The sequence below is a fragment of the Macaca thibetana genome, chromosome 6 (assembly GCF_024542745.1).
Source record: "Macaca thibetana thibetana isolate TM-01 chromosome 6, ASM2454274v1, whole genome shotgun sequence".
Taxonomy (NCBI): Eukaryota; Metazoa; Chordata; class Mammalia; order Primates; family Cercopithecidae; genus Macaca; species Macaca thibetana.
The window spans coordinates 84,469,072-84,497,066 of NC_065583.1; the positions used below are offsets into that span (position 1 = coordinate 84,469,072).

The window sequence follows — 27,995 nt, forward strand, 5'->3', positions numbered from 1 at the left end:
CACTTTCAGTGATGTCCTTTGTATAGGAATCAATTATGTTTCCTTGAAAAAATTTTAATTTGTCAACAGACTTTCAGAGAGTAGCAACCATCAGTTAGTTTAGAGGCAAGACTAAATATGAGAGCAGAGGGCAGAAAATAAATACATAAGCAAAAGGGGTAATATCAGTTTTCTGGTTATTTTTGACATGGGCAGGCCTTTAAAAATCTCACTTACTTCTTCTCTATCTTCTGTAGACCTACACTCTATTGTACTATATGTTTATTGCTCCTGACTCGGATTACCTACCTTACCAGATCAAATTAATATAAACAAGTCAGGACAAAGAAGTCTGGCACACAGAAGTTACGGATGTGTGGATGGGATTAAGACTAGAATTCTTACTAAATGAGTAAATTGCACTCCAACATTTCGTAACTAAATCTTTTAATATAGATGTTTGCAAAGGATGAAATGTATAAAAGAGTAAAGGGGTCTCTGACAGAGAAATCTTGGAGTCACTGTTCTAGACTCTTATTTCTTGTTGGTAATTAAAAAAATATTTTTTTCCCTTAGAGAATCTGCTTTTAAAATAGTAATGAGCTAATTTGATAAAATAATGTGTACTAATTCACAGAAGTGCTCTTCCTGGTTAAATGTACTTACATGTGTTTGTAAATATTACCTTCAGAAGTCAATGCTTTCATCTAAAGAAGTGTCTGTAAGAGCAGGAAACTCATGCATTTGGCAAAATTATTTGGGGACAGTTATAAGCCAGTGGTTACCTGCAGAGTTTCCCCACCCCAGAAACTCCAGCATCATCTCTTTTGTCAGCCTATCCAGCTGACTCTTTACTAAAGTCACTTATGTCAACATTTTGAAGAATGGCTTAATTATTAATATATATGCACATTATCTGCAAAATCCCCAATCAACCTGAGAAATAGTAAGTTTTTTACTACTTACTTAGTCCAAATCTACTGCTTCACAATCCTTTTCCCAGATTTCAGTCCCAGACCCCAGAGTCAGTTTTAATCTTATTTATTTACTCTCCCTATCTCTGCCTTCAAAATTCTCAGACATGGACCCCAACTCCTGCTCCTCCTACAAGCCCTACTGGCTACCTTGGCCCGCTCCAAGTCCTAAGGCAATTCACCTCAGACCTCTGGTGATAGTTAGAATTTTCTTGCAAATTCGGGTGCTTTTTGCATAATTTGAGAGGTTTGTGAAAATCCAAACCCAAAGTCTCCTTCTTTGCCAGTGCATTAAGACCTGAAGCTCCCCACAGCCATCCCTGAATACATGCTTTCCCTACCTCATCTGCCCAACTTGGCCAGGTCACAGTTTGGTTTCCGCCATAGCAAGTTGGTTTGTGTCATGGGATCTGCCCCTAAGTTTCACCCAATCCCTTCTCCACCCATGACCAAACCTGCCTGTTATTTTGTCTTGCTCAGTCCTTTTCCTTGGCCTTGGAGCTCTGCCTACTACCTCCTCCAACACCTGAGGTTATGATACAAATGACTGGATCTCCTGAATATGAGTAGCCCACACACTTGACACCCACCTGGACCCTTGACACGGTCCCACTTCTGAATGGAGGCCTCCAGAATTGTGTTTCTGACTATGTTGTCTTTGAACTTAGTCTTGGTTTCCCAGCTTCCTCCTTAAATGCGGCTCTGCAGGATTATCCTCCACCTCCTCCACCTGAAGTCCCAAGCCACATCCTGGTTCCATTCTCTTTCTTCTCTTTTTCCTGTTCTTGGAAACAACCCACAATGCCTTGCATTGAAAGAAAACCAAAATATGGTTTAAATGCTGTATGAATTTCCACAGAAGGAAAATGCCAGATATCTGTTTTGCCTCTTTTACTGACTGTGAAATGATGCTCTGTATTTCATGGTTCCTGACTAAGGACTGTTCCAAAGTGCCTAGGACACAACCTACAAGTTTTTGACATTTTTTAAGCCATATGCTTTATATTCTTTTCTCCTGGATTTTCCCAGTTTGGGCTGTGTGTCTCCATGGTTGACCTGTCATGCACATAGACCGAGAAAAGGGAGATATTTAACAAGGAATTATAAGAGCTATTTGAAAGATCTGCTGGTCTTCATTTGGTTTCTCACTAAATGCTCTCATTCATGGGCACAGTAAATGTTCACTCTGAAATTCTCAAAAAGAGCAAAACAAAGTCAATTACCTCTTCTAATATAGATGGAAAACTACTGTAGATAATAAAGGAACGAACCATAAGAAGCACAGTGCTGAAAGCCAAGCACAGTAGTGCATGTCTATAGTCCCAGTTACTCGGGAGGCTGAGGCAGGAGGATCACTTGAACCCAGGAGTTAGAGGCTGTAGTGCACTATGATTGCACCTGTGAATAGCCACTGCACTCCAGCCTGGGTGACATAGTGAGAGACCCTATCTCTTAAAAAAGAGAGAGAGAGAGAGAGAGACAGAGACAGAGAGAGAAATTCTAGGATTATGAGAATCATGTCACTGTACAAAGCACTTTGAAATAGCAATGACAATAATAGCAGCCTCCCTGGATTTATCACTCCAGGTCCAGGGCATTCTGCTACATGTCCTTTGCTGTGGCCCCATGAGATGGGTACTTTATAGCAGAGGAACTTTAATCACTACACCCCACCATCTGTCCTATGGCCCCAAGTTTTTGTTTTAATGTTTAGTTTTCTGTTAATAGAGCTCAGTTAAAAGAATCAAAAACCAAAACCAGCCAACAAAAGGCATGAGTATTGTAGAAAAAGTGGAGAAAACTCAAAGGTTTCACCCATTTGTACCTTACTGTGATCTTGGAGCTTCTCCCTCAGGACTTCTTGGCCACATTTTTCACAGTGAACTTTTCCAAATGCTTCAGTTGAAAGTGATACGTCAGAGCCACACAGCTGACAAAATCACTCTCACAGTGCTCCCAGTTACAGGATTGAAGAGCCCACGTTCTTGCTCAGTGAAGTACTGGATTTAGATCCTGTTGATGCCAAAAACGGAAAGCATGAGTTCTTTGAGGAAGCTCTAGTTCCTCATAGTTAGCTAAAATAAAGATATTCTTTCTAGTGTGTTCATTTGTTCTCCCTCACATTAGTGTTTTCTAAGAAACGTATCCCTCAGTAAAATCAAATACAACATCGTGAAAGTATCCATGTAGATCAGCTGCTTGTAACTTGGGTCTATAAGCATTAGAGAGGCTGAAAACCCCTAAAAATAAGTGCAAAATTGTCTAAGTATATATATGCATTTTTCTAAAAAGAGTTTCAAATAGATCTGTGATCCAAGAGATGCTAAAAACTACTGATTTAGGTATTTTCTCTATTCATGGGACTCTCTGAGAGCCATGGATTCCTCCAATTTTTACCATCCAGTGAATTCTCATATTTGAGAAAATTATCATGAATGATGATTTCTGTATTTTGAATCATTCTCTGGATTTTTTAAAATGTAAAAGAGAAAGAAAGTAAGAACCAGAAGTTTATACCAAGAGACATGGTCTAGAAGAGGATGTTGGTGGTTCTAATCTTCTAGCTGACTGCTTCTGAAACTGTATATTTATTTTTGTTGTTGTTGTCAGGCAGCTCTGCTTGCATTTGTAATAACTTATCTGAAGCTTAGAGCTCCTTCCTCAGTTAAGGATTATGGGATTTGTATTTAGCAGTTTTGTAGCAACTGATTAGATCCAACTTTTCTAACTGCCCCAAAAAGTGTGTATTAATTTTGCATTTGCCACTGTAACAAATTACCATAAATTTAGTGACTTAAACACACGAAATCATTATCTTATAGATCTGTAGGTCGGAAGTCTGCCATGGATCTTACTGAGTTAAAATCAAGGCCTTGTGCTGTATATCTTTCTGTAGGTGCTGGGTAGGACCCCTTCCCTGCTTTTTCCCACTTCTAGAGGCTGCTGCATTCCTTGGCTAGTGGTCCCCTTCCTCCATCTTCCAAGCCAGCAAAAGCTCTTGAAGTCCGGCTCAGGTTGCATCACTCTGATCTTTTCTACCTCTATTTTCCACTTTCAAGGACCCTTGTGACCCATAGGACCCAACTGAATAATCTATGATAATCTCCCTGTTTTATCTGCAAACTTAATTCTCTTTTGCCATGTCAGGTAGCAAATTCATAGGTTCCAGGGATTAGGACATGGACATCTTTGAGGGAGGAGGGATTATTTTGCCTATCACCTTGTAATTCTAAACAATCAGAAATAGAAATGAATCCAAAATGTGTCTGAGTAAAATAGAAGAAAGGCAAACTGTTTCTACTCTCTGCAAATGCTTCTGTGTGTAATTGGTTTTGGAGTCTTTGTCAAACAAATTAGAGCTGCTAGATGATCTTATTAAGGACATGCACTCTTCACTGAGGTGTGGTACAGTTTTCCAACTACGGGCCCTGTCACATCAGAAAGATGTGAAATCAAGATAGTGGTTTGTGACCATGCCTAAAAGTGTCTGCTTGCTCCTCCTGTTCCCAGCCACTAAGATCATGTATATCACTGTTCCCAAACTGGATCCCATAGGAGGACACAGGTTGACACATGCCACAAACAAGAGTTCTTTATGCACTGATTCAAAGAGTTGTGGGATTTTTAAGCTGAAACATCCTCCTCCGGCCTGCTTTCCTATCCACTTCATCATTTTCACAGATAAGTATTTAGGGACAAGCATTTTTGTTTGTAAGGAATAGGAGCCCATTGAATGGAAAAATGGGTTTTATTGGAAGAGCTTCAGGAATCCTGAAAAATCCAAGAATAGGAAGCATACCTAGACCTCAAGGCCATTCCTGTTCCTACCAAATTGCCTGGCACAAGTGAATACTCAATAAGCTTTGGTCCAATAAATGAAGCAATGGGTGGGCAAATGAAGGAAGAGAAAATAATCAAGAATCAAGGTAGATTCTCTCACTAACTCTAGATTTGGCTCATAATCTTACATCTCTGCTTATATGTGTCTGCTTCACCTGTCTATTTCCGCATGGATGTGTGGAGCTACTCACAATGGTGCCTTTGTAGGATGACCAACCATCCAGTTTGCCTGGAGCTGAGAGGAGTTCCTGGAATGCAGGACTTTCAGTGGTAAAGCCAGGAACGTCTCAGACAATCCAGCATTGCCTTACCCTAGCACAGCCTCAGAGGGCACCTAACAAGTCAGCTTCATAAATCCAGCACCTATGAGTTAATGCATCAAGTCCCTCTATAAGCCAGTGTCATGACATTTGCAAAATTTATTGGCTCAGCCCAAACTGTGATATGTAACCCGTGCATCAGGTTTTCATCCCTGGTTCAGTCACATGACCCATCCACAATTCTATGTACCAAGTTCTCTATGTACCAAAGGGGTGTTGAGGCAATGTTGGGCATGTGTAGACCTAGTACATCATTCAGAGGTTTCCAGCAAAAGCTTCCTGTCCATGATCAGGACGGCAGGGCAAAGGAATGAGGAGAATGTTGAGATTGTTAGATTTTCTCAGTGAGATTTCTCTCCTTCCTTTCCTTCTTCCTCCTTTGTTTGTCTCCCTTCATTACTGATTCACGTTTCTACTGTATTTGATGACAACATGCAACAGGTATTTCTATTCTAGTGCAGCAGTGGTTCATGGACCTCTGGTAGCCAAGACTCTTTCAGAGAGAAGCTGGGCTCAAAACTATTTTCCTAGCAATATTAAGACACTCTTTGTCTTTTTAATGACTGTATTGACATTTGTACTGATGGTGAAAAAGTAATGATGGGTGAAACTGTTAGTGTCTAAGAATGAATTAAGACAGTGGCAGTAAACCATACTAGCAGTCATTTCACTCTCCATCAACATGTGGTGGCGGTAACGCTCAACAAACACCCTTTCTTCTCCTCCCTGAAGCTTTACAACTGAGTAAGCTCAAGTAAGGTCAAATAAGGACAGCGCTATAGAATGGGGTCTTGAAAAGAACCACCAGATGGGTCCAATCATGACAATTCTGTTTTCTCCAGTACCAGGAATGCAAGCTATTATCTTTCAAGACTGCTACTGAGTTGGGTCGCAGGGAGTGGGCCTAGGGTAAGGTAAAATGTCACAAAACTCATTGTTCTGAGATTTCACTGTTTCTCTTAACACTTCCTGGGTTGCTGCAAGCCTTTGGTTAATTTCTAGTTTTCTGGAAAAAATGGTTCTCACAATTTTTGCCAGATTTTTCCTTGCTTTTTTATGGAAGAGTGAACTTTCAGAGATTCTTACTCTGCCATTTTCACTGACATCACTCTGTAATTACATTTTGAATATTTTCTATAGTGAAATTTGAAAGATAATAAATGTTTGTTTATAGATCACGAACTTTCCTTTTTCTTTTTTTTGAGATGGTGTTTCACTCTTGTTACCCAGGCTGGAGTGCAATGGCACGATCTTGGCTCACTATAATCTCTGCCTCCCAGGTTCAACCTATTCTCCCACCTCAGCTTTCCGAGTAGCTGGGATTACAGGCATCTGCCACCACGCTTGGTTAATTTTTTGTATTTTTAGTAGAGACAGGTTTTCACCATGTTGGCCAGGCTGTTCTTGAACTCCTGACCTCAGGTCATCCGCCCGCCTCGGCCTCCCAAAGTGCTGGGATTACAGGCGTGGGCCACCATGCCCGGCCCTCCTTTTCCTTAAATTATGAAAGCAGCACATACTAGCTATAAACAGTTCAAATAATACAAAATGTTTAAAGTGTTAACTCCCTTGTTTTGTGTACCTTCTTTACCCTCTGCCTTAATGCTTCCTTCATCTTACTACATCTAACAAATTATGGAGCACCTACTACATGTAGCTTGAAGTGGGCAAGTCATTGACTTAGTACCTTGTTTATGTAAAACTGAGTTCTGTTACTATTTGCCGACCTGAGAAAGCTTCCCTGGTCGATGGATGAACCAGATTACAGCTTCTGCATTTATGAGAGGAATTCTCATAAAGCCCAATGGCCAGAGAAGATGTTCAAATTCAGGGCCTTCATAAGTGAGATAAATACACCAAACAGGAGTCTCTTTCTAGTAAGAAGAGTTTCACTACTAAGTGCAGTGGCAGAAGCAGGGTCACAATTCCCAAAGCAGGGGTGAGTTTGTCATTCTTGTCTGCATTTTGTGTTGTGCTTAGAATGTACTCTGACTGCCTGAGCAGTACTGACTACTGAAGAGCAAAGTAGATCTTTCCTTATTGTCTGTGTTGATTGAAAAAGGGGTGCCACATATATTATTTGGCTAAATTTCTTAAACATGTCTTTTAAATATTCCTTTCCTCCTCCCTCCATCCAGCAGCTCCTGAAATATCTGTCCGTATTCTTCCCTCTCTTCCCACATCCACATACACACACACAAACCATCTATCTATCTATCTATCTATCTATCTATCTATCTATCTATCTATCTATCCATTCCATTCCATTCCATTCCCTTAATTAACCTGCTTTCCTCTAACCCATCCCAGCCACTGGCTGACCTGCATAATGTATCTCTTCTTACCCCCAGGGATGCTTCCTCTCCCCCAAAATGGTCTGCACAGGTGGGCCATTAGTATGTATGGAGCATCACCAAGCTTGGAATCCTAAGATATGAAGCACCTGTTTTAAATGTCATCACCATGAACAAACACTTGTGGAGACAAGAGCTGCAGAAAATCCCACAGGGAATGTTTGCCAAACTGCCTTCTCCACAAAGTCCAGTGCCTAATACTCTCAAATACTCATCCCTCTTATTAGGTGAGACTGGTCTGAAATGCACATTCTATGTTTTTCTGCCAATTACTTGCAGAACTGGTCTAGAAAGGAGTGAAATAGGAAATGTCCCTGGAGCAGTTATAAGGCTGAGGCTGAGCTGCAGTTCTCTTTCGTACACTAGGGTAATGCCACTCAGAACTACTTTTCATAGCAAACCAACAGTCAGTACATCAGCCTCATTATGGGTTGACCAGGCTCCTGTGCTAACTCAGGACAACCATTTTTAAGTCAAACAAGAAACACCTTTGAGGGCCAGCACTCCTCTGCCTTCCCCACTAGTACTCTTGTCTCACAGACCCTAGGGAAGATTCTTTGCCTACAGAGACCGGGGATAGTGTTTTCACCCTGGAAGGCATTCAGCTGCCCTGGGAAAGCACCACCTTCCACATCTCCTGTTGGAGCCAGTCTTACTCAAAACAGCTCAACTTCCTTCCTGGTCATCCTGGCCAGTGGAAATTTCTAGGCTATCTAAATCAGACCACAGATCAGCTCAGCCACTTTACAGGAAGGTTCAGGATACCGTTTAGAGTTAACCGTTTATTTCAAACTACAAAGGGGAAAACTTTCATTCTAGATCACTTCACTGGAAACTATGCTTTTTTAAAAGCACCCTTTCACAAGAAGCACATTTCCCAGGATTTCTTCAATTTCATCTGAATTTCTCCTCTTTTCCATGTGAGTCTGGAAGTTTCCACGAGTGCTGTGTGGACTCTAAGCTGTTTGAGGACAGACAAGCCTTCCCGTCTGTTCCTGGTCACTCCTGGTGAGCACTGGGCAAGGACAGAAGCCACTAGAGTTCCCCCCAACCAGCCCACACCAGTCCAGCTGAAACTGCAGCCCAGGCACATTCTAAAAGACTTGAGCAGACTGCTCTTAAGGCAAGGACCCTGGAGAGGTCAAAGATCAGAATTCCTGCTCTGATTACTGAGGCTAGAGGGCAGTCATTGAAATAACTGAGGCGGGTGCCTGTCATGAAGAAGTCAATCAGGCAAACAGTGTCATTTCCTGTGTGGCACACTTAATTGATTATGCTCTGGAACTTCACCTAGGGGCTTTCCACTCCAGGCAGCCACAGACCCTCCTTTTATTGAAGTTTAGGTGTTAAGTCAAGACTCCCTGCATTACAAGTCTATCTTGAAACACTCTCTTTATTCTTAGCCACACAGAGGAACTCAGACAAGAAAGCACTCTTACAACTCAGGTTGAGGAGAGCCAAGCTCATTTATTGCTAATTAGAATTTAGGAGAAACCTGGAGTGAAACTGAAACAGGCAATTAATTTCCCACCTCCTGTCATTCACTTGGAACACCCGCAGGAATGTATACCTGTGTGGTTACTCAGTGTGGATCAAAAGCACCTCTGGTTCCCAATAAGGAACACAGGGCATTCAACGTGGTACTTAAGCAGCGGTGAGAGGTCTCCACTTCTCACATTCCTCTGCACACTCCAATGAACAGAGGGAGACTTCTGGCTGAGGAATGCGAGTCCCCCAGACCTGCCCCACTCAAGATGGTGTGCTGCCATTGAAACAGGCTACACTACCACCAGTTTCACAGCTTGAAACCTCCCCTGGCAACACCCTTCACTTCTGTTCCACATGAACCCCAATGCCCTCGACTGTCTACCACCCACCACGCAGGCCGTGTTATAAAACCCAGGTGGCACCTGGTTTTTATACCAGCCGGCCTGAGCCAGCTACGCACATTAGAGTCAAGTCTCGGGTACCCACCGAGTACAGGGCCTGATGCATAGTGGACAGATCACACTATTTGTTGAATAAATGATCCATAAAAACATTTTAAAAGTATGCTTGGCTTTCCTCTTCCACCAGTTCAATTTATGGCTGCTTTCTCTTGTACCAAGTCCGGATGGGGTCAGATAGAAGCCAATTATCTATTAGTCTGGAAAAACATAGGAAGAAAAATCTGTTGCCAATCTACAGAGGCAGATAAAGATTTCTAAGAACATTTGTTTGAAATAAACAGTTGATAAGCTGCTTGCTTGTGGGAAGGGGTGAGACTCCAGGGAGCATGTCCAAATAGCAAAAGGCCTCCAAACCTTGGGGCCAGCTGCTCACTACAGGCCGTTAGTTTTGTGGAGCTTTTGATGTGCTTGGAGTGAGGCGTCAGCAAGGCCTGGGTGTGTGTGTGTGTGTAATTTGGGTGAGGAGCACACAAAAAGATCCCCCCAGAAATGGCAAGGTAAAGGAGAGGCTCTGGAGAACAGAAATATAAGTGAGAATGACACTGTTACGGCATGTGAGAGTAACTTCCCTCCTCGACTCTCCTCTGGGTACTATCTTGGAGAAAACCTATATTGCTCAGCAATGCTTTGGCTTTAGTGCATTTTGTGGAAAGGAATCTTGAAGAGGTGCTAAGTTCCAAGTCTAGGTTTGCTCAAGGCTGAAAAGAAACTACAGACATGCATGCGGGGCAGAAGAGGGCCAACTGCATTCAGGTTATGTCTCCTCCATAAAGCAAGTGAAATCAACGGTTTTTAAATTGTTTAATATTGCCTCTTTTCCCATGCCTGTAGACTTCTTGAAGTTCCTGTCCTTGTGGCAACAGGAGGTCTGTGGAAAAATAGGAAAGAGGCTGGGTGTGGTGGCTCAGGCCTGTAATCCCAGCACCTTGGGAGGCTGAGGTGGGAGGATCACTTGAGTTCAGGAGTTCAAGACCAGCCTTGGCAGCATAGAGAGACCGCTGTCTTTATACAAAATTTTAAAAAGTTAGCCAGGCATGGTGGCACACACCTGTGGTCCCAGCTACTCGGGAGGCTGAGATGGGAGAATAGTCTGAGCCCAGGAGGTTGACACTGCAGTGAGCCATTATCGTGCCATTGCACCCCAGCCTGGGTGGCAGAGTGAGACCCTGTCTCAAAAAAAAAAAAAAAAAAAAAAAAAGAAAGGATGTCAGTCTACTCTCAAAGTCTAGGATTCTGTGACTGAGGACAGAAGGCCCATCTCGGGCTGATTTCAAACTACACTCATGCGTTGTTTGCTGATTTCATCATGGTGCAAACAACACAAATCTTGGTGGTTTAGACTACTGCACATCTAGGCGATATGGTATAGCTTATTGCTTCGCTCCTAGGCTACAAACCTGTATAGCCTGTGACTGTACTGAATACCATAGGCAATTATAACACAATGGTATTTGTGCATCTAAATACATGTAAACATAGAAAAGGTACGGTAAAAACAGTGTTAAGAAGATTTTTTAAATGGGGCAGCTGTGTAGAAAACTTACCATGCATGGAGCTTGCAGGAATGGAAGTTGCTCTGCGTGAGTGAGTGAGTGAATGTGAAGGCCTAGGACATTACTGTACCCTACTGTAGGCTTTATAAACATTGTACACTTAGGCTACACTAAGTTTATAAAATAATTTTTCTTTCTTCAATAATAAATTAACCTTAGCTTGATGTAAACTTTTTAATTGTTTAAAATGTTTTAACTTTTGATTCATTTGTAATAACAGTTTAAACACAAACACATCGTACAGTTGTACAAAATAATTTTCTTTATATCTTATTCTATAAGTTTTATATTAAAAAATTTTAACTTATTTTTTAACTCTTTTTGTTAAAAAACTAAGACAAAACCAAACACATTAGCCTTGGCCTAGACGGGGTTAGGATCATCAAGATGTCACAAGGCAATGGGAATTTTTCAGCTCCATTATAATGGGACCATCATTGTGGCACATGACTGTACTTTAGGAAAATGGTTCATTTTCACTTTCTACCTGTAGTTGGTGAAGCTTAATATTTATGTTCTGCCATTGTGGCAGTTGTTACTTTACCAATGCTAACCACCCTCCCTCCTTCCTGAGATTCCCTTTGGTGGTGAAGGAGTGTCTGAACCTTCTGACATTAGTATCTTCTACCTGAGAGATTACGTCAATGTAATTCACTTCATTTAAACATTAAAAAAAAAACCGCTACTCTTTTGAGATCATGTTGTTTGAATCATTCACGGCATCATAAAATGTAAAAGTGAAAACATTAGGATAGTTTAATTTAGCTCTGCACTCAACATTAATGAAACACCTCTTTCAACAGCAAATTCTAATACTCTCTTCTCCAAAGAAGAAGTATCCCACAGGCAATTGCACATCATTTGTCTCAAAAATGATGCATATAAACTGTTTCTAATCTAAAAACATATACAAATTTAACATACAATGTTATATCATGTGGGATTTTAGCTCAAGCATAACTTCTAATGCCCTTAATCTGAAAAAGGAGGAAATTTAGACTAGGTCATGTGGAAGGAAGTTTTCCTTCTAGCACTAGTAATCCGAGGTCCTAAAATATTTGGCCAACTTTTCTCCATCATGCCCTCTAATGCATAAGTTGCAAACAATTTTTTTCTAGCTAGAATGGAGACTTAGGTATGCTTGATTCATTTGCATACTTAGGCAAATAAACTGAGGGAAGGAAATGAGTATTTGTGGAGTATTGTGGAGTACCTAGGAAGCACCAGGTGTATTTTCCTATATACCTGTTCTTCATGTTATTACTGCATTAATACTGCATGTTATTACTGCCTACCTACCTACCTTGCAGCGTTGTTAGCATTAAATAAAATAACCTATAAATTGTTTAGTATATTGCCTGGCCCAGGCAGAGTAAGTATTAACTGTCATTGTTAATGATTTGCAGATTAGTCAAGAGTCAGGATTTTGTTTTGTATCTACTTTTAATTAACCAAATTCAGCGACAGCCAGAATTAACTTCAGTTGTGAAACCTATATAACTCCACGTTTTTTCTAATATAATGCCTCTCAAAATCTTTGCATATTTAAGGCTTAAATAAAAAGCATATTAGACTAAAATTATTTCTGTAATTTCCTGACTGGCAAGTTATATAACCTTATTCAATTTTAAAAACTCATTTCCATCTGTAGCTGAAGATATTAATATCCATACACCTCATTAAGCAGCTGGGAGTTTCAACAATGACAGTTAATACTTACTCTGCCTGGGCCAGGCAATATACTAAACAATTTATAGGTTATTTTATTTAATGCTAACAACCCTGCAAGGTAGGTAGGTAGGCAGTATCTCGGTTTTATAAATGGAGGAAACTGAGGCAAACAGGAATTAGTAACAACTCTCTAAGTGGAAAATGATTGAACCAGAAATCAATTCTAGTTCTGATTGATACCAGCCTAATTATTTCATAGCCTTTCAAGTATTTAAATTTCTTGAAATTGTTACCTTTTGTTACGTGATAATAGTAATATTCCAATAATTTTGCTCAAGTTAAAAATTACAGAGATCTTTGGGTCCTACATGCAGGATTGAACATGGGCTGCCCTATGGGTTTAGTGGCTGTTTATGTCTTCATTTTATTTTTCTCAAAGATCTCTTATTCTAGTTCATATATCTGGAAGCCTAAGAAATTCTCAACTCTCCCTCAAGGATACTCATGCAGACAGAACCAAGAAGCTCCTTTTGTAGACCTGACCAGGAATGTAACCGTGGCAGTGTGCCTCTAAAAAGGTGCACTCATACTCCTACTTATATGTGAATCAACACAAGGGATATTTCCCTGATAACATCCAGTGTCTCACCTTCAAAGTAAGACAGTGTTCCTTGGTTTCACTGGCATAGGACATGTATGACATTTCTCACACTGATTTAGGTACTGTATGACTACTGCATCAGCTGGCTACTTAGGTGACCTGAGTGTTTGCAAGAACTGCTTTAGTCCAAACAGTAAATAATGGTCCTGATGGAGCTCCCGTGACTGTTACTTAGTTCTCCGCCCTATGCATCCACTCAAAGTTTTAACCCTCACCTCAGGGGACATTTGGCAATGTCTGGAGGAGAGGTTTTAGTTGTCACAACTGGGGACAAGAGTTGCTATTGGCAACTAGTTGCAATTGGCATGGGAGGGATGCTGCTAAATGTCCTATGATTCACAGAATAGCCCCCACAACAAAGAATTAGCCACCTCCAAATGTCAAATGTCAACTGAGGTATATGCAATAAAGATACTGGATACTGGTGAAATAAAAAAACTAACCACAAAAGACAATGAGTACAGGAGCTGCCCTGGTAGAGGTCATAACCTAAGAAGAAATACCACTTTATATATACGTTAATCCAAAGAGTCCACACAATATTTGTATTTAAATACTTTTATTTTCATTTCACAAAAAAAGCAACAGTGTTTGCAGTTACACATGCCTTTCAGTCAGTGCTGGTCATATGCAAAACAAGTTATCAGAAATATAAAGAAAAATAAGCCTTTTCCCTTTACAAGTGAAACAACACAATTTGCATATACAATATTATATATACATATTTTCAAAATCTTTCACAAAAGACAGATTATGATACAAATTTAGAATTCCACCCACAAGCTCAGACTCAAGGAATTGAAGATCTCTATAGGTGTTTAAATATAAAAATGTAATACCTTTACACGTTTCCAAGTGACTACTTTCCAAAGTATTTGAAAGAGGCTATTCTTCACAGCAACATGGAACACTTGGCTTTAATCAAGACAGCTGTAAGACGAAGTTTTGTCTCAATCTGAGTTTGTTGATAATGCAAATGCTCCAATTATGCCATAATTCTCATTTTATATACACAGACATACACAGCATATTATTGTACTGATGGTTTATAAAGTCCAATTTCTGGAGCATTTCCTTCAGCTAAGCCATGACCTTTACTTCTTTTGAAGTATTTTAAGTTAAGAACTGTTCAGAAATATCACTAATGACTACCATGACTAACTCCGAAAAAGGTGCCCTTTTTTCTTTTATTTATGATCAAATTTAAATGTGTCATGAATAAACTTAGTTTTTTCTATGGCAGCAGGTATAAGTAATAGCAAAGTATAGGCTTTTTCAACACTAGAACCTGAGAGTTTGATATACAGTATATAACATTTCTTTGAAAATTTTCTAGGAGTTCTATCATTCAATATTTCCAAAATAGTAATATGGCAAATCTTCAGCATGGAGTAGTAGTATCAGAAATGGGAAAACAAACAATGCTAAGAGACTTGAAAGAAGGGAAGAGAGCAGAGAGGGAGGGAGGGAGGATGTGTGCACATGCATTTTCTCTGATGCAGACAAATGTGGTGTTTTAACATTTACCATATGGTAGATGAAGAGACAGTGTGATGTAAGAATGCTTAAAGTGAACATACAGTTCTGGATACATGATATGCACACAAAATACAAGGCTAATGAGGCAGCAATGGCTTAAATTTGTGAATGCCAGTGAAGAAAACACCTAACAGTGTAGGCACTAAAGACAAAAAGGAAAGCACACAATGGAGAACAGAGGAGAAAGATGTAGTCACACAAAAGAACTCTGGGTAGGAAAGGGCTAACTTGTCTTGCCACATGTGGGGGATGAAAGATAGAAAATTCCTTTTGGATTTAGTTTTGGGGCTCATGTTCTATTCATCGGAGCCATGTCAATAACTCAAAAGGGTCACTCCAACAAACAATTTCTACCAGGTACACAAGCTATGCAATTGATGGAATCATAATAGACTTCTATAGATGAACTAGAAGTCCAGGCCTCAAAAAGAAGCTACTCTTAAGGGTTTGCAAATGAGTTCTAGACAGCACTCTTATTGGCTTATCAGCTTCGCCGGTTTACCAGTTACTAAAAGATATACGAGCAATGAAGTTTAAACACACCTTTATTCAATACTGTCCTCTTGCCTTTCTAGAATTTACAAAAGCACAGGTCCCTTTTCACTATCTCATTCAATTTGAATCAACATAAGAAATGCTGGATCTAATGAGCTTTCAGAACTCAACCATAGCCGAGCCTGTTTTATCTGCTGCACACTTGTTGCCATTAGTTACATCACTACACTGCTACACCTTCCAGCCAGATGGCAGGGATTTAGTAGGTCTTTATTTTTGTTAGGTACAGTCAGATCCCTTGCAAGGGACTTAGTGCTAAAGGAAAATAATGGGGGAAAAAAGAAGCAAACGATGTATGTGCATCTATATACTTGTATCCTTAATGGAATAGATCCTAGAGAATGAAATAAAATAACCACATATGTAGGAAAAGAAGAAGTGAGGTGTCATATTATGAAACTTAACTTTCATTAGGTCCCTACATAGCCATGCAAAAGACTACAAAATGAAATAAAGATATGAAAACATATTTATACTTATTAAGAATATTCCCCTACCAAAAAGAGAAATCTCTCCAAAACAGACAAGTAAGTAAACAACACACAACTATTCTACTTGCTATTGCCGACACAGGCAATAAGGAAAGGGGAGGATGGGAGATTTGTCATACACTGATCCTCGATTTTCATTAGGTACCTATATATCCATGCAAAGGACTAGGTACAAAACCAATAACATGAAAACATTTATATACATCTTTAAAAAGTATAGACACTGTCCTTTCCCCTATTACCCACCCAAAGAACCCCTCCCCACAAAAAAAATTAAACAATAAAAAACCCAAGATATGAAACTATTGCCCCTGCAGGCAATGAGGGAAGGGAAACAGAGGAGAGTTATCATACGTCTGGACCTCCATGTTTCATTATATACATACATGTCCCAGCAGAGGACTGGGTACCACATTATATAACACAGAATGTAGCAAATATTTATATACATTAAAATGTGTGTGTATAGTATATAAATACGTGTGTTCTTGTGTGTGTATACACACACACACACACACCCCCCCCGACACCCCCCAAAAGAAACCAAACATCTATTCTACCATTGCCCCCTAGGCAATGAGGGATGGGGAGTATGGGATATTTTTCATAGAGTTAATCTCAACTTTATTACTATTAAGTACCTAAGTGGTCATACAAAGGACCAGATTCAAAATGAAGTTAACACCAAAAAGGGGCAAAACATTTATATACATTAAAAAATTATATATCTTGCCTTTTCCTCTCACAATCTCACTCCTCATTAACACCCTCAAAAGCAAAAAACCAAAACCCAAGCCCTGTAGTGCTCATATACTATTTGCTTGCATACACAGGCTCTGAGGAAGGGAAAGAATATTTACCACACTCCTGGGTCTGGGTCCCTCATTACATTTGATTCCTACAACTCTAAACAAAAAACTGTGTTGATAGTGAAAGAACAACAACAACAACAACAACTAGCAAACTTTTATATACATTAAAAAAAAAGACACACCCAGAAATTCCCCCACCTCCCCCCACCAAAAAAATAAATCCGTTAAACTACTCTACTAGTCATTGCCAAAACAGGCAATAAGGGAAGGGGAGAAGGGGAGATTTTTTCATAGAATGAACCTCAATTTTCATTACGTACCTAAGTATCCATGGAAAGGCCTTGGCACACAATGAAGTAACAGGAAAAAGAAGCAAGAACATTTATATACATTTCTAAAAGTGCACACCCCACCCTCCTGGAGATAGGGAGATAGAGTAAAAAAGAAAAACCATCTATACTACTTTATAATTATTGCCCACAGAGGCAATAAGGAAAGGGGAAAAGAGGAGATTTTCATACATCCGGACCTCCACGTTTCATTAGGTACCTGTAAGTCCAAGCAATGGACTGGGTACAGCATGAAATAATACAATATAGTAATGAAAAGTATATATACATTTTTAAAAAGTATATAATCTGCCCTTAGATCCCTCCCGCCCCTCAAAACCTCAAAAAATCCAAGCTACTTTAAAATTATTGCCCATATACATAAAAAGGGTTAAGGGAGAAGAGACTGTTATACATCCATAACTCCACAGCTCATTAGGAACCTACACGTCCAAGTGAAGGACCGGGTACCCAATGAAACACTATAATAAAGAAGTAAAAATATGTACATACATATACAAAAGTATATACCCCAATACCCACAGAAGAATCCCTGAAGCTAATCAACTACTCTCTTAGACACCTGCCCACACAGGCAATCTAAGGGAAGGGGACAAGAGGACAGTTGTTACAGTCTGAACCTCAATTTTCTTCATATATCCATGTAAAGGACAAGGTAAGAAAGGTAGTGACAGAAAAGTAGCAAAAACATTTATATACACGTTTAAAGTATATACTTTTACCCTGAAACCATTTTCTCTCTCCTAGCAAAAAATCTTCAATAAACCCAAACTACTCTAAGTATTGCTCACATAGGCAATAAGGGAAAGGGAAAAGAGGAGACTGTTATACATCTGGAACTCCATGGTTCATTAGGTACCATTCAGTCTGGGCACCCGATGAATTAATACAATGTAGTAGTAAAAACAAGTATATACATTAAGTGCATTTTCCTACCTTCCCCATCGCTCCCCTTCACCTCAAATACTCCATTGACAACTACTCTGTTAGCTACTTCCCAGTAGTCAATAAGTGATGAGGAGAATGGGAGACTGTTACACATCGAGATCTCCACATTTCATTGGTACTTTCATGTCCATGAGGACACAGTGTGAACTAAATTAGTAATACAATGTAGTAGCAAGTATATTTATATACATTAAGTGCATACTCCACTCTCTCCCACACCCCAAAACAAAACAAAGTACTCTATTAGCTACTGCCTAAATAGGCAATAAGGAAAAGGGAAAAGAAGAGATTTGTCATACTCTGAACCTCAGTTTTCATTATATATGCATCCATACAAGGAAACAAGTATAAAATGAAGTATAAAAAGGTGGCATAATATTTATACACACTTGAAAGAATATACAACCCCAGCCCCCAAGACTAGATCAAAACAACAGCAACTAGGACTGCTCTGTTTGTTACTGTCCATGCGAACAATAAGGATAAAGGCAAAGGGAACATCTGTCATGCTTTTGGACCACCACGTTTTAGCTACACGTCCACAAAATGGATGAATGATATACAAAATGAAATAACACAAAATAGCAAAAACATCTGTACACACTTTTAAAAGAACATACCCTGCTCTCCTCTCAACATTACCACCTTCTTCCAAAGAAGGAAACCAAATAACTAGTCTGTAGCTATTGCCCATATAGGTAACATGGGAAGGGTAGATGAAATTTTCATAGGATGATATATCACTCTTCATCAGGAAAAAAATATACAAAATGAAATAATACAAAAACTATCAAAAACATATATGTACATTTTAAAAGTATATACTCCCAAAAAAAACACTGAAAAAAATCGATCAACTTTTCTCTTAGCTATCACCCACGCAGGCAATAAGGTTAAGGGAGGAGATTTACCATACTTTTGCACCTCCACTTTTATGTGGTACTTACTTGGCAAAGCAGGGAATGGAGCACAAAATAAAAGAATGCAAAAACAAGCAAATATATATACCTTAGTTTTAAAAAACACAAATGGGGTAAAGGGGGAAGGAAGCTCTTTAAAAAGAGATTTAATTCTCATAAATACAAAAGTAACAATGGCAAAGGTGAGAAGAAAAGCTACGTCATATCCATGACCTCGGTTTTTAGAGAGGCCCAAGTAACAAAATCCAGATCTAGTTTTGCAGCCCAGGAACTGCTCTCCTTGGAAGTGGCTCACCTGAGATGTATTTGCCTTCTCTGTAGCCCTGTGAAACATGGGGATTATGTGAATGTTTAGCAATCTGATGGCAGATTATGGTTCCAGGTACTTTGGTTTGAACAGACTCTTTTTAAAATCCACCTCAACAAGCTGTCAGTAATCCAACAAAATCAACACTTAACTCTTTTTTTTTTTTTTGAGACAGTCTCATTCTGTCAACCAGGCTGGAGTGCAGCGGCATAACCTTGGCTCACTGCACCCTCTACCTCCTGGGTTCAAGCGATTCTCGTGCCTACCAAGTAGCTGGGATTACAGGTGTGCACCACCACGCCCAGCTAATTTTTATAATTTAGTAGAGATGGGGTTTTGCCATGTTGGCCAGGCTGGTCTAGAACTCCTGGCTTCAAATGGTCCTCCCACCTTGGCATCCCAAAATGCTGGGATTACAGGCGTGAGCCACCGCGCCCAGCCAACACTTAATTGATTTCTTATTTCCTGATAGAAAGGATTCTGTTTGGTACCCTATAATACTGATGCAGCTTGATTTGCTCACTATACCCAGGAGTCTTCTGACAACTCTTCTGTTCCTATGGTGGCTAATGTCCCATAAAATGGAAACACATATGGCAAAGAAAATTAAGTAGAACCTGTGATACTAAGAAAGTTCATGAACGCTGAAACAATGACAACAAAATTTCATTTAAAGAGACTTAAATAAAACAGGATGGAGGAAGGCCCAAGCTTATGGTGAAGCTGATACTACTTGCAGTTTAGTATATCTAACCATTTTATATTAACAGAACTGGACTCATCCAATTCCTACATTCATAACTTTTTAGATCTCCAAAGCATAAATATTTCTTCCACAATTCTAGATTTCCAATTTTCTCTTTTAAAATAATCTAGTATGATGTCCCTTCTATATTCAAGTAGACCTCTCTGCAATGAGAACACTTGTTCAACAAGTACTTGTGTCATGAATGTGTGTGCTTAAATAAAAGAAGCATACTGTGACTTCTGTGCTTCAGTCTGAGTTCTCAGAAATACAGTGGCTAGGACAATGTTTTGAGAAGATAAAACTTTGAAAGCTACCATTATACCTATCACACCACAAGTTCTACCTCTCATTTAACCTCACCTTCCTGATGTAGTTTTTAGAAGTCCTAGATAGATGGGTTAGTTCAATATTAAAATTATGGAATTCTGTGGGAAAAACTGAGGCAAGGCCTACTAAAACTATAAGTAATTAAGGTAAGGGCAACAACAACAAAAACCTACAACTACTATGAATCTGGTATCATGGGAATGAACAGCCTTTGAGTAATAAAGATAGCAATGGATCATGAGTTATCTCTTTTTTAGGCCAAGTTTTGATAAGGTTTTACTCATAACAATACCCCCCACACCACACACACACACACACACACACACACAGAGACAGAGAGAGAGAGAAAGAGAGACAGAGAGAGGGAGAGAAATGACATAATTCAAGACAAGATTTGCCATATGCAGAGTTAACTAACATACATTACAGGAGCGATGTCAAGAAGCACAGGTAAAACTGAAGAATCTTAACTGATTTTGAGAAGTTACAAAATTTAAATTTTGTATCAAAGTGGAATTTAGTACAACATGGTAAAAAACCAGCAACAACAACAAAACTCTCAAAAGTTTAGTATTTTTCCCTCACTCCAAAAATATAAAAACACATTAACTTTCACTATCAACTAAATTATCATTTATTTAACCAAAGCACAAGAATAAAGACTTACAATCACCTCAGTTGAATAAGACATACTTAGATGATTCTGTGATTCTCAGGATATAATATTTTCTACTCTAAAACAGATAAGGTTTAGAAAAGACTAAATTGGGGAAAACACACTAGGATTAAAGACGACTATTTTTTTAGCTTACCAGCCTTTTAAATTTTATTATATAAAAATATTTTCATAAAATAAAATATAATTTTATTCACAATTCCATACATTCTAACTTTATACCTGCTGAATAAAAAAAGGTGACCTTTCCCACTGACTCTGTGGAGTGTTTTAAGTGCTCACAAATGGGTAACTACCCTTTTTATGTACATAGAAACTGTTTTCAAACATATAAAGTTCTCAAGAGTTATTAGGAAGACAGCTTTTCTCCTAAGAATCAAAAAAACACAACAATCTAGGTATAAGTCTGCATAGCTCAAAAATTCAAGTACAGTATTTCTCTTTCAGAAAGAGTAAAATGCCATACAGCTTTGGACATCCTCCCCCATTTTTCTTTCTTTCCTTCTTTGACCACTCCTTTTATGCTAGTTTGGACACACAAAAAAGAAAAACTATAATTTTTAACTAAACAAAAGCATGATTTCTGATAGTGAAAAAAATTCAAAGCCCACCATACTAAACACGAATTCAAGTTACTCCTATCCCACATTCTCTTTGTTCCTTTAAGGTACTATGGTGAACTTCAAATAAATTTTTTTTCAATTTCTCAAAGGCCCTGTTTTAAAATATGCTTATAATATGCTACACTATCATATAAAATGAAAATTCACACATGGGTATGATTCAGAGAGAAAGTTTCTATGATCTATGATGCCAAAAGGCAACTTAAATTGCATTCTTAGTAATAGTGATAAAAGTCACAATGAAAAACACTGGTGTTAGCAAAATGCTTGCCACGAATGTAGAAATACTAACCTAAAGTATATCTATGGCAGGGAGTGATAAAGGTGTACAGATTTGGGGACTATCACCATTTATGAATGAGATAATTATAATTAAAGTTAACTCAGTTTGGAACAGTTTTCTATGGTAACGCTATAAAAGATGAAAAAGAAAGTCTTAAATATTCAAAACATTTAACCTTTTGGCCTTGTTTAGCTTTTCAATACAACAAAAATTTTAAAAATCTGTAGCACCTGGCTATTCTGCAGAAAAAAAAACACAATAGTTACAGACATTATTTAAACTTTTTTCCAGAAAAATTAAGAATTAATCAAAACCCCAAATCAAAGTAGATTTGCACACCTGAGGTCAGTTCTTACAGTGCATGCTTTATTGTCTTCATTATCATATTCTTCAGAGCTAACTTTGTACCACATTCCAATACCATCTATCAATAAGAAGTAACAGATGGCTGACAAATCAGCGGCCTGCAGTGATGGTGGCTCTTAGGGTAGAACTTTCTTTGTTTTACTGTGTCAGTAACTTTCTGTATACTGAGGAATAGAACAGAATTCCAAAACAGGGTTTTTTTTCCCCATTTGTGTATCTTCAAAGTAGAAAAATTACTCATTGTTTTTGTAGATGGTTGGCATTTAGGTGAATATAATTTTATAATAAATAACTACATACTGCCCAAAGACATTTCAGAAAAGACGGATGAAAAATACAGTCAGGCCCTGAGCTAACTAGAACTCCTAAGAGTGCAAACAACTTGGCAGCGATCCTGGCTTTACCTTGGCTTTTGAAAAAGCAGCAGAGCCCAAGCTTACAAGCTCTCTGAATGGGCGACAAAATGAGGTGCGGTTGTGCATGCTACAGCCACCATGTGAGACTTTTGAGGTTCTTCTCCATCCACTGGATATTCAACTGAATGACTTCCAAAGCCTCCTGGACACAACGAAGCCGGAAGGTTGCCTCTGACTGATTTTCAAAGAATGCCTGAACCTGTAAGTTCCACACAGAAGAATTTCAAAAGAAGGACAATAAACCTTAGGTAACTCCAGCTTTTAAAATAAGCTTTAACTTAGTGATGGCTATGCTGCTATCTTGAAAGCAGTAGAAAGAAGTACTTTAATATTCAAGGTATCTACATGGAGTTCCCAATCAATATGGTGATATCTGAAATAATTTTAAAAAGGAAATCTTTTTACTCCCACACGGATACATTTTTCTAACTTAAAATGGAACTGAGGAGATGTTTAAGTAACAATAAATAAGGTAGAGTCCAAAGGCTTGGTGCTACGAATTCACCCTAAGAATGCAATTCTTCCGAACAATTTTATGACCCCTTAAATTATTTATATTAGGGAGACAAGGGAAGAGAATGGAATCAGAATTTTTCCTCATTATCATATATGCCACCCTCTAGAAGTAATAGAAGTAATCACAATGCTGAATCATTAGTACTGATTAAGGAAGACAGAGACAAGAGACAGGAATTAGCACAAAAATCCACCATCTCCCTTAAACTGAGCAGCCTGCCCGGGGTGTGTGGAGGGTTGCCCAGTCTCTGTATTAGCATTTTATAAAACCAACCTCAGATAAATGTGCCTTTGTTGAAAACAGGTAAGTTGATCCAGCAACAATACTTTGTATGGTATAGGACCCCAGATGGAACCTGAAGAAACACAAAAACAAGAGCAAAAAAATTTGGCAGCTGCTGGTAAAACATTGTTCCTGAGTGCAAAGGAGTCTTTAATGCCAAAGACAGAGTGGAATCCTCCTTCCGGAACCACAGCTGAGGAAACCGGGGTTGCCCTATGCATACTTATTGCCAGCGGGAAAGAAAGGTGGGCAGAAAAAGGGAAGAGTTCAGAACATGTAGACAAATTATTAATCCGCTTAATATCGTCAAAGATCACACTGTACACCCAGAAATGCCGTTATGGATTTAAAAGAAGCAAAAAACCTACATCTGCATCTAGCTGAATGTGAGTTCTTAACTGATGCCTTGGCAATGCATCTCGTTTTTTCAAGAGGTATTTTTCAATATGCATAGCTAAATGGTTGCTGTGAAATAGTCTGTAGCCATGCTGAGCTAAGTAACCTGGTGCCAAGCAAGGCTAGCCTTAATTAGAACTTAGATGGAATGCTACTGTTAAATGATTCACGCTATGGAATTATGTTAACAAATGTGAAAATTTTCGGATGTTTCAATTAAACTGTCATGGAAGTATTTTTCCTCTCACAGAAAATCCTAACTTCTTTGAGCCAACACAACACTGGGAGCTTTTTTCAAATGCACAACTTGAGAATACTAAAAGTTAATAGTTCTCTGAGAAACTTACTTCTGTACAAGCTTATTCCAGTTCTCTTTGACAAAATCCCATGCCAGTAAGTGTCCAGGAAAATGTCGACCCACTGTTCTAATGATAAAAGACAGCTTCTGTGTTCGGATGTTATCTCCATTCAGGCTACTTTTCATTAACCTGAAGAGCAAAGCAGATTTAGCCTCCAAAATTATTATTCATGAAGAAGTGATGACTGAACTTAAATTAAAATTAGTATGGTTTCCTAATTAAAGCTCTGTAGCAACTCAAGAAATAACTGTTGCGTTAGTCTATGATTGATCTATAGATTGAAAATGTCATTTTTTTAACCAAGAAAGAACTCACCAATGAAACAGACATTTACCTATATTGTCACATGACAATAAACAGTTTTTAAATAGTAAAAACATTTTGGAAATAAATTCTGGTAGAATTTATTACAATTCGGGAGGTGGGTATTTTTTTCTGGTAAAAACCTTATTTGATTTGAATGGGCAGGTATGTTATACTACTATTCTTAAAAAAACTAGGCCATTTGAATTATTTGAAAATTAGGATACATTTCAGAATATACTCTTATTAATGTTCATAGTAAACATTTACTGACACTATGTACTAAATAATGTTCTAAGTCCTTGACACAACAATGCTATAAAGTAGGTATTTATTAATACTACCTAACTCAATTTTATAGTTGAAGAAACTGAGGTTATCTAATTGACCCACAGTTACACAGTAATAAATACCAAAGCCTGATATCTGAACGAAAGCAGTTCTCATCTACTATGCTATACTATCTGTTTACAGTGAGAAACCACCCCCTACTCCAAGACTGTGGCAGTATTTTTAGGAGGGAAAAAAACAAAAGCACAACAGAACGTGATGGGTTAAATAAATTATGATAGAGCCATACTACAGAATATTATGAAGCCATAAAAACACTTTAGTTTTTTTTTTTTTTTCTTTTTTTATAAAGCAGGCTTCATGAAGTGACATGGAAAATCTCATAGACTGATCATTCACTAAAAAGACTGTCACAAAACACTGAGTATGGTATAAAACTAATGTGGTTTTTAAAATGAGGTTAAATATGTAGGTATATATGTATGTACATACATACATCTGTACATATATCTATTCCCACAGATGAATACAAAGACCAGGACTGACACTGTTGTTAACAGAGAAAACGAGAATGGAAGTGAAGGATCATGAGAAATGCTTTCATATTTTACTCTATATTCTTAGGTACTGTTTGAATACTTTATCATGGGCATTATTAGTGTATTACTAGTACAGTTTAAAAACAATGATTTTTCTCTATTTGTTAAGTCAGAGGTTGGCTAATACTTTAAAGAAAATGACTATTTACAGTGTATCTTTTGGTAAGTGCGTCTGGACAGGTACTGAGGACATCTCTGGGACACTATCAAGATTTGTCTGAGCAAAATCATACAACAGAAGTAATGAGACCCAGAAGCCTCCTTCTATCCTCAGTGCGACTTTTAACATCTGTGCTCTTTCGCTACACCAGATACCTCCATATTCCTCTTGGCTACGTAGAGCTCCTCGACCCCACCACTGCCTGTTCTTTCTGTCAGGAGGCCTGACTTGCTGCCCTACCTTCATCCATATGACACTCCTACTTCTGGGCCTTCATCACTACCTATTAAAAAGGAAAAGTCTGACAAATAAATTCATATGAACATAGAACCCAGAAGGTTTAATATGTTATCTTTTTCTGAAATGTCTGCATTTTTAAAATGACAGCTTGCACAAAGCAATGCTTTGGTCCCAAAATATGGAGTACCAATTGTGGGGTACAAGACAACACTCCAAGGGGAGGAAGACTTTTTGAGCAAGGAGTAGGAGGGGGGCTGTGACTCCTGACATCTTGCAATCCCTTTTGGGCAAAGGATTTTCTGCTTGTCCATAAAGATAAAGCCCAGCACCTGTGATCTCCTCAGCACACTGTCCAACTTAGGCCTGGCCTGTAACAGAGGGAGGAAAGGAGATCCCCTCAACAATGAGCTCCTACCCAGGAGCACGGTGTTTGTATTCTTTTGGTTTCTGTATATCATATTCCTCGGGTGGTTTCATACCAGTAAAGCTTCCGCACATCCTCTGAGCTGGCAAGTGCTTCTAGTATTTTGTTCTTCTCTGCTTCAGAGCCTATAGAAATGTATTTGCCCAAAAGGAAAGACCAGCCTTTGTCAGTTTTTGCTCCAACTTTGAACACAGTTGTCATGACGTCAGTAGGCAGGCTGTAAGAGAGGTGGTCAAACATGAGAATAACAAGAAAATATTCTGAATACAAAGGTGAAGAGTTGGCTGTGGTGGAGTTTCTGGTGTGAGGGTCGGTAATAATAACAAGTTTGAGTACACAATTTAGGGTCGAGAAAAAGTTTAATTCAGTGACTGCTATTTCCCTAGTAGTGCAATTATGGATACATCAGTTCAATTTAATATTCACTGAGAACTCACAAAGAACTAGGCAGGCAACAGGCTGGACACTAGGGAGCGGAAGAGGAATGAGAGCCTCTGTCTTCTGAGAACTCACAGGCTATTCCAAAGTATAGAGCAATAAACACATGCATTACAATTCAGTGTGATAAGTTTCAGGGTAGAAATATAGCAGTAAATGGGGTACAGGGAGAAAACATAGACTACTGCCTTTATTAAGATCTCAGAGCTTGGAAAGACCTCAAAAGGTTATCCAAATCCTCCACCCCAACTCTTCATCTGATGCTTGAATCTTCTCTCCAAAATGTATGGTAAGGAGCTGGAGAGAATCAATTACCACCAACAGCTTTTCTATTAACTGCTAACTCTACCTGCCATGTTTTATTTCTAAATTAAGACACTGTTTATCACCTCACACCCATTAGGATGGCTGCTATCAAAAAACCCAGAAAATGGCAAGTGCTGGCAAGGATGTAGAGAAATTGGAATGCTTGTGCACTGTTGTTGGGAATATAAAATGGTACAGCTGCTGTAGAAAACAATATGGCAGTTCCTTAAAAAATTAAAACTAGAATTGCCATATGATCCACCAATACTACTTCTGGGTATATACCCAAAAGAACTGAAAGCAGGGTCTCTAGGAGATATTTGCATACCCATGTGCATGGCATTATTACTCACAATAGCTAAAAGGTACAAGCAACACAAAGGTCTGTCCATGAATGAATGGATAAACAAAATGTGGTATATACATACAATGGAAAATTATTCAGCCTTTAAAAAGAAAGAAATTTTAGCCAGGTGTGGTGGCTCATGCCTATAATCCCAGCACTTTGGGAAGCCTAGGTGGGCAGATTTTCTGAGGTCAGGAGTTCGAGACCAGCCTGGCTAACACAGTGAAACCTCATTTCTACTAAATATACAAAAATTAGCCAGGTGTGGTGGCAGATGCCTATAATCCCAGCTACTCCAGAGGCTGGGGCATGAGAATCACTGGAACCCAGGAGGTGGAGGTTGCAGTGAGCTGAGATCGTACTACTGCACTCCAGCCTGGGTGACAGAGCAAGACTCCGTCTCCAAAAAAAAGAAAAGAAAGAAAGAAAGAAATTTTAATGCATGCTACAACATGGAAGAACCTTGAAGACATTATGGTAAATGAAATAAGCCAGTCACAAAAAAGCAAATTCTCTATGACTCTACTTATATGAGATACACAGTGTAGTCAAACTCACAAAAACAGGAAGTAGAATAGTGGTTACCAGGGACTGGTGGAGAGAGGAAGTGAGGAATTATTCAATGGGTACAGAGTTTCAGTTTTGCAAGATGTAAAAGTTCTGAAAATAAGT

At 38.8% G+C, this 27,995-nt stretch overlaps 1 protein-coding gene across 3 annotated transcripts in view; it reads right to left on the bottom strand.

Moving 5' to 3' along the window:
• Nucleotides 1-13,843: 13,843 nt before the first annotated feature.
• Nucleotides 13,844-27,995, bottom strand: part of LNPEP (leucyl and cystinyl aminopeptidase) — a 107,584-nt gene continuing 93,432 nt past the window's right edge. For all 3 annotated transcript variants that reach the window (XM_050795384.1, XM_050795383.1, XM_050795382.1), the window contains exons 15-18: nt 26,289-26,450; nt 24,205-24,345; nt 23,453-23,534; nt 13,844-22,861 (exon numbers count right to left, since the gene is read on the bottom strand). In XM_050795384.1, coding sequence (XP_050651341.1) covers nt 22,730-22,861; nt 23,453-23,534; nt 24,205-24,345; nt 26,289-26,450 — 517 coding nt within the window. In that variant the 3' untranslated portion in view covers nt 13,844-22,729. The remainder of the gene's footprint in view (nt 22,862-23,452; nt 23,535-24,204; nt 24,346-26,288; nt 26,451-27,995) is intronic.